Here is a 7,500-nt window from a genome sequence, read left to right on the forward strand (position 1 = left end):
AAGTGCGCGTCACGTACGTAACTTTTTAAAAATATATAAGCTTTATGAACCTTGGGTTAGGTGAACGGTCTTTTGGGCTGAGTGATTGTGTGTGTTGATCAGGTGTTTGAATTGTATTGGCGTGTTCTATGGAGCTAGGAGCTAGCAGAGGAGCTAGGAGCTAGCATAACAAACACGCAGGTGTTATTATGCAGGATTAATTTGTGGCATATTAAATATAAGCCTGGTTGTGTTGTGGCTAATAGAGTATATATATGTCTTGTGTTTATTTACTGTTGTAGTCATTCCCAGCTGAATATCAGGTACCGTGAGTATGCAGCCTTGGCTGCTAAACATTCGATAACTTGACCGTATGTGCGCGTCACGTACGTAACTTTTTAAAAATATATAAGCTTTATGAACCTTGGGTTAGGTGAACGGTCTTTTGGGCTGAGTGATTGTGTGTGTTGATCAGGTGTTTGAATTGTATTGGCGTGTTCTATGGAGCTAGGAGCTAGCAGAGGAGCTAGGAGCTAGCATAACAAACACGCAGGTGTTTTTATGCAGGATTAATTTGTGGCATATTAAATATAAGCCTGGTTGTGTTGTGGCTAATAGAGTATATATATGTCTTGTGTTTATTTACTGTTGTAGTCATTCCCAGCTGAATATCAGGTCACCCCCGGCTCTCACAGCATCTTCCCTATCTGAATAGCTTCAACTCCCCACTAGTCCTTCACTTGCACTTTACTCATCCACAAATCTTTCATCCTCGCTCAAATTAATGGGGAAATTGTCGCTTTCTCGGTCCGAATCTCTCTCACTTCATGCGGCCATCATTGTAAACAATAGGGAACTTTGCGTATATGTTCAACTGACTACGTCACGCTACTTCCGGTAGGTGCAAGCCTTTTTTTTTATCAGATACCAAAAGTTGCAATCTTTATCGTCGTTGTTCTATACTAAATCCTTTCAGCAAAAATATGGCAATATCGCGAAATGATCAAGTATGACACATAGAATAGATCTGCTATCCCCGTTTAAATAAAAAAAATTCATTTCAGTAGGCCTTTAAGTGGGATTTTTCAGAAAAACAAATATATACAGTAACACTAAAACAAGCTGTCTCTGTGATCACTATAGGTGTATAAATAATAATATAGTGTTAAATAAAATCAGTCCCTTGGGCACAAAACTGAAAATAATACAGCTCTCCAAAAAGTGCACTTCTGCTGCTATTGGAACATACTAAGTACACACACAGGCAGACAGCTAGCAAACAATCCAAGACGTCTAATAAAGTTCCAAAGCAGATTCATCCATTTAGGCTGTTTATTGTTGTTGATCTTGCTTTGTCTTTTCGTATCTTTACTTTTGTCTTGCACTGGACTGTTATTTTTTATTTTTTTAAACTGAAATACACACAATGACAAATGTATAAGCTATGTCAGTGTTTCCCATAAACTGCCGAGATACCTGTGGCGGTGGGGGCGTGGCTATGGGCGTGGTCACCGTGACATCATCGAGTAATTTGCATAATTTACTACAATGATATGATTTTGTCTAAAAAGGCTAAAAAAATGTATACTTACTAATTAATAATAACAGTTTTGTTTTAAACGTCCATTTTACAATATAATTACAACACTTTATGTACATATTTATATACAGATTTGAACAATAAGTTATTCACTGAAATATATTTATTAATTGTGGTTCTTACAAAAAATATATGTTATAAAATATAAAAGCTAAAATGTCTCTTAAAGCTCTGCCCCTTTAATTAGTGCATACTAAATCGTTTAACTTTAGCCTACTACTACAAGCATATTATTTACCAGCAACATAAAGTGAAACAGAGGCAGAGGTGTCCTGCCACAGTCAGTAACAAATAAACAGAAAACAGTAGTGGTCAAATACAAATAAGGCAACAAGAGAAGTATCCTACACTTCTCTTTTGTAAAGTAATTCTGAACAGCCTATATGGGCATCTACATCAACTGTATGATTTGCTTGAGAAGCTGGACGGGACAACATTTTTTTTTTTTAAATAAATAAATTTGGCAGCCTTAATTCTTTCGTGGCGGGCCGCCACAAATAAATGAATGTGTGAGAAACACTGCTGTATTTGAGTTTGACACCCCTGCTCTAAAGTAACAGTACTCTTTCTTGAGTACAATTTCTGGCTACTCTACCCACCTCTGCCCATAACCCATTTCAATCCTATTTCTGGGGTGACAAATGAAATTAAAGGCCTACTGAAATAATTTTTTAAAATTTAAACGGGAATATCAGATCCATTCTATGTGTCATACTTGATCATTTCGCAATATTGCCATATTTTTGCTGAAAGGATTTAGTAGAGAAAATCGACGATAAAGTTCGCAACTTTTGCTCGCTGATAAAAAAAGCCTTGCCTGTAGCGGAAGTAGCGTGACGTCACAGGAGCTAGTATTCCTCACAATTCCCCGTTGTTTACAATGGAGTGAGAGAGATTCGGAGCGAGAAAGTGACGATTACCCCATTAATTTGAGCGAGGATGAAAGATTCGTGGATGAGGAACGTTACAGTGAAGGACTTGAGAGGCAGTGATGGACGTATCTTTTTTCGCTCTGACCGTAACTTAGGTACAAGCTGGCTCATTGGATTCCACACTCTCTCCTTTTTTTATTGTAGATCACAGATTTGTATTTTAAACCACCTGGGATACTATATCCTCTTGAAAATGAGAGTCCAGAACGCGAAATGGACATTCAGTGCCTTTTATCTCCACGACAATACATCGGCGAAATGCTTTAGCTACGAGCTAACGTGATAGCATCGTGCTTTAACTGCATATAGAAACGAAAGAAATAAACCCCTGACTGGAAGGATAGATAGAAAATCAACAATACTATTAAACCGTGGACATGTAAATACACGGTTAATGCTTTCCAGGCTGGCGAAGGTTAACAATGCTGTGCTAACGACGCCATTGAAGCTAACTTAGCAACGGGACCTCACAGAGCTATGCTAAAAACATTAGCTCTCCACCTACGCCAGCCAGCCCTCATCTACTCATCAACACCCGTGCTCACCTGCGTTCCAGCGATCGGCAGAAGGACGAAGGACTTCACCCGATGCGTTTGGCGGCCCGGAGACGTAGGAAGTCAAGGTGAGGTCGCCGGCTAGCGCGGCTAGCGCTCCAACAAAGTCCTCCTGGTTGTGTTGCTGTAGTCCGCTGCTAATACACCGATCCCACCTACAACTGTCTTCTTTGCAGCCTTCATTGTTCATTAAAAAAATTGCAAAAGATGTCCAGAATACTGTGGAATTATGAAATGAAAACAGAGCTTTTTGTATAGGATTCTACGGGGTACCATAACTTCCGTTACTCGGACTTCGTCACGCGCATACGTCATCATACCGCGACGTTTCAGCCAGATATTTCCCGGGAAATGTAAAATGTCACTTTATAAGTTAACCCGGCCGTATTGGCATGTGTTGCAATGTTAAGATGTCATCATTGATATATAAACTATCAGACTGTGTGGTCGCTAGTAGTGGCTTTCAGTAGGCCTTTAATGAACAATGGAGGCTGCAAAGAAGAACGTTGTAGGTGGGATCGGTGTATTAGCGGCTGGCTGTAGCAACACAACAAGGAGGACTTTGTTGGAGAGCAGACGCGCTAGCGGCGAACTCACCTTGACTTCCTACGTCTCCGGGCCGCCGACCGCATCGTCGATCGCTGGAACGCAGGTGAGCACGGGTGTTGATGAGCAGATGAGGGCTGGCTGGCATAGGTGGAGCGCTAATGTTTTTAGCATAGCTCTGACGAGGTCCCGTTGTTAAGTTAGCGTCGTTAGCAACTGCATTGCTAGGCTTCGACAGGCGTCGAATACACATTAACCGTGTATTTACATGTCCAGTGTTTGGATCGGTGTCTCCTGATAGTAGTATTGTTGATCTTCTGTCTATCCTTCCAGTCAGGGATTTATTTATTTTGTTTCTATCTGCATTTAAGACAGATGCTATCACGTTAGCTCATGCTAAAGAGCTTCGTCGATGTATTGTCGTGGAGATAAAAGTCACTGTGAATGTCCATTTCGCCTTCTTGACTCTCATTTTCAAGAGGATATAGTATCCCAGGTGGTTTAAAATACAAATCCGTGATCCACAATAGAAAAAGGAGAGAGTTTGGAATCCAATGAGCCAGCTTGTACCTAAGTTACGGTCAGAGCGAAAAAAGGTATCTCTTGAACTGCATTCTAGTCCGTCAATCTAACGTTCCTCATCCACGAATCTTTCACCCTCGCTCAAATTAATGGGGTAATCGTCACTTTCTCGCTCCTAATATCTCTCGCTCCATTGTAAACAACGGGGAATTGTGAGCAGCACTACCGCTTGTGACGTCACGCTACTTCCGGTAGGGGCAAGTTTTTTTTTTTATCAGCGAGCAAAAGTTGCGAACTTTATCGTCGATTTTCTCTACTAAATCCTTTCAGCAAAAATATGGCATATGTTTTGTATTATTTTGTAGTTTATTGTCAAAATATACACTCCCATTGTCCACTTAAATATTTCCAAGATATTTCTTTATTCTTAGACAAGGGATTCCCTTCCGTGATTGGTCATTTCTATGGACACAGAAATGACGTCACCTAAAATTGCGTTTACGGCACATAGTAATGTCGTAATTCAGCTCTGAGTGTGACACTTAAGATTCAGTCCTACACTTCGCTGAAAGTGTGAGTAAGACGCTTGATAACTAACTTTTAAGTGCAGCTTTCAGCCAAGAATTTATTTACTCTTAAGTCAACTCTTAGCAGACTTCTTAGGAGTAATTCTGAGAAGCTTGATAAGTACGGCCCCTGATATCCCCGTTAAATAAATAAAAAATCATTTCAGTAGGCCTTTAAAGTAACAGTACTCTTACTTGAGTACAATTTCTGACTACTCTACCCATAACCCATTTGAATCCTATTTCTGGGGTGACAAATGAAATTAAGACTTGATTCTTGATTAAAACGGATGATTTGGTATATAAATCATAAATAAAACACTTTTCAAACCAGGTTACACAAGCTAGTCTTGGCTGCTGACGCGCATGCGCGAGGAGGAAGTGCAGAGACGGGTGATAAAACGTATTTTTTCACAAAAAAAGCTTGAATCGATTCAGGACAGTAATAAATAAAAATCGCGTTTCGGATGGGAAGCGATTTTTTTGTTGACTAAGTTATGTCACACTTTTGTTGACTAAGTTATGTCACACTTTCATGAAGTTCACGCGTTGCTTCCTGGTAAGACCATGCTAACATTAGCATGCTAAACGAATGACAATGTATTGTCGTGTTAGTGTTGACGCATGTTAGCTAAATACAATATATATATATAAATATATATATACACAACTATGATGCGTAGTTTAAGGTCAGCATGCTAAAGTTGCATGAGTAACCTTGCCAGCATGAAGGATACATATTCCCACCACCAGGGCTCCGATGGCGACCCCCGTCAGCACGTTCCGCGCCTTCAACTTGTGTGTCTTCTTCTTCCACTGTTCGAGCTCCACCTGCCTGATGAAGTGCATCTGGTCGTTGGACAGCTTGGCCTTGGTGGGGTCTATCCTCTCCGCGTACGGAGCGTCGGACTGCTTCGGCGTCTGGTCCGCCATGTTTGCGTTGCCTAAGCGGTAAAGCGGGGCTTGTTTTCGCAGACTTCCAAAGCAAAGTCATTGTGAAGAAGGTGGGCGGGTCACATCCGGTTTGTTGTCAGATCTGTTCCCGCACAAAGCAGCCACCGGAAGCGGAAATGTGTGCAGCTGTAAACGTGTCCCTAACTGCAACCTGTCAGGAGTGTTGCGTTCCTGTAAAACGACACCAATGGAAACAGCGCCATCTTCCGCAAACACGCGTTAAAGTCACGTTTTAAATTGAATTCAAACTAAACACACGAATGTTGAATATTATTGAGTGACAACAATTTACTCACTGTTGTTTGTTTTTTTGAGCACCCACATGGCGGAGAAAGTCACGTTTAGTTGTCAAAGCGAGCCGGGCGATATTCATTTTAAGTTCGGCCACGCTTCCTTTGAGGTGTTGACCGACTTTCTGACGAATCTCAACGAGAAAAACAAAGACAACCTCAACAGTTTGTCGACATGTTGCGGAGTGTTCAAGGATAAAAGACTGTTTGGTAAGTCAGTAGCTGGTTGGCGTGTAACTGTCAAGCTGTGACTCTCGGCGGCACTTTCGACACACGCAATTAATTGTCACAAATGCAATTTTGCTTACGAAATCAACATTATAAGTATTTCTTTCACCTGGACAAACTTCTTACCTTTGACGAATTTATTCCCCTCGGTCTTTTTTATTTGTTTAGAGGTTGGCGTGTAACTGTCAAACTGTGACTCTCGGCGGCACTTTCGAGACACGCAATTAATTGTCACAAATGCAATTTTGCTTACGAAATCAACATTATAAGTATTTATTTCACCTGGACAAACTTCTTGGCGTTGACGAATTTATTCCCTCGGTCTTTTTTATTTGTTTAGAGGTTGGCTTGTAACTGTCATGCTGTGACACTCGGCGGCACTTTCGACACACGCAATTAATTGTCACAAATGCAATTTTGCTTACGAAATCAACATTATAAGTATTTCTTTCACCTGGACAAACTTCTTGGCGTTGACGAATTTATTCCCTCGGTCTTTTTTATTTGTTTAGAGGTTGGCTTATAACTGTCAAACTGTGACTCTCGGCGGCACTTTCGACACACGCAATTAATTGTCACAAATGCAATTTTGCTTACGAAATCAACATTATAAGTATTTCTTTCACCTGGACAAACTTCTTACCTTTGACGAATTTAATTCCCTCGGTCTTTTTTTATTTGTTTAGAGGTTGGCTTGTAACTGTCAAGCTGTGACTCTCGGCGGCACTTTCGACACACGCAATTAATTGTCACAAATGCAATTTTGCTTACGAAATCAACATTATAAGTATTTCTTTCACCTGGACAAACTTCTTGGCGTTGACGAATTTATTCCCTTCGGTCTTTTTTATTTGTTTAGAGGTTGGCTTGTAACTGTCAAACTGTGACTCTCGGCGGCACTTTCGACACACGCAATTAATTGTCACAAATGCAATTTTGCTTACGAAATCAACATTATAAGTATTTATTTCACCTGGACAAACTTCTTGGCGTTGACGAATTTATTCCCTCGGTCTTTTTTATTTGTTTAGAGGTTGGCTTGTAACTGTCAAACTGTGACTCTCGGCGGCACTTTCGACACACGCAATTAATTGTCACAAATGCAATTTTGCTTACAAAATCAACATAAGTATTTCTTTCACCTGGACAAACTTCTTAGCTTTGACGAATTTATTCCCTCGGTCTTTTTGATTTGTGTAATATCAACAACAATACAAGTATATACGCACGAGTTCACATAAACTCAAGATGATTCTCAGCAGCACTTTCGACAGACGCAACTATTCGTCATAAAAATAGCTTTTTCTTATGAAATCAACATTATAAGTA

At 40.4% G+C, this 7,500-nt stretch overlaps 2 protein-coding genes across 2 annotated transcripts in view; one reads left to right on the forward strand and one right to left on the reverse strand.

The window, feature by feature from the left end:
• The window catches only part of LOC133656289 (cytochrome c oxidase assembly factor 3 homolog, mitochondrial), an 8,207-nt gene extending 2,084 nt beyond the window's left edge, over window positions 1-6,123 (reverse strand). The window contains exon 1 of the mRNA XM_062057292.1: window positions 5,437-6,123. Within this exon, the coding sequence (XP_061913276.1) occupies window positions 5,437-5,632 (196 nt within the window). The 5' untranslated portion in view covers window positions 5,633-6,123. The remainder of the gene's footprint in view (window positions 1-5,436) is intronic.
• Window positions 5,441-7,500, forward strand: part of cntd1 (cyclin N-terminal domain containing 1) — an 8,723-nt gene continuing 6,663 nt past the window's right edge. Inside the window, exon 1 of the mRNA XM_062057291.1 lies at window positions 5,441-6,153. Within this exon, the coding sequence (XP_061913275.1) occupies window positions 5,976-6,153 (178 nt within the window). The 5' untranslated portion in view covers window positions 5,441-5,975. The remainder of the gene's footprint in view (window positions 6,154-7,500) is intronic.

The sequence above is a fragment of the Entelurus aequoreus genome, linkage group LG08 (assembly GCF_033978785.1).
Source record: "Entelurus aequoreus isolate RoL-2023_Sb linkage group LG08, RoL_Eaeq_v1.1, whole genome shotgun sequence".
Lineage (NCBI taxonomy): Eukaryota > Metazoa > Chordata > Actinopteri > Syngnathiformes > Syngnathidae > Entelurus > Entelurus aequoreus.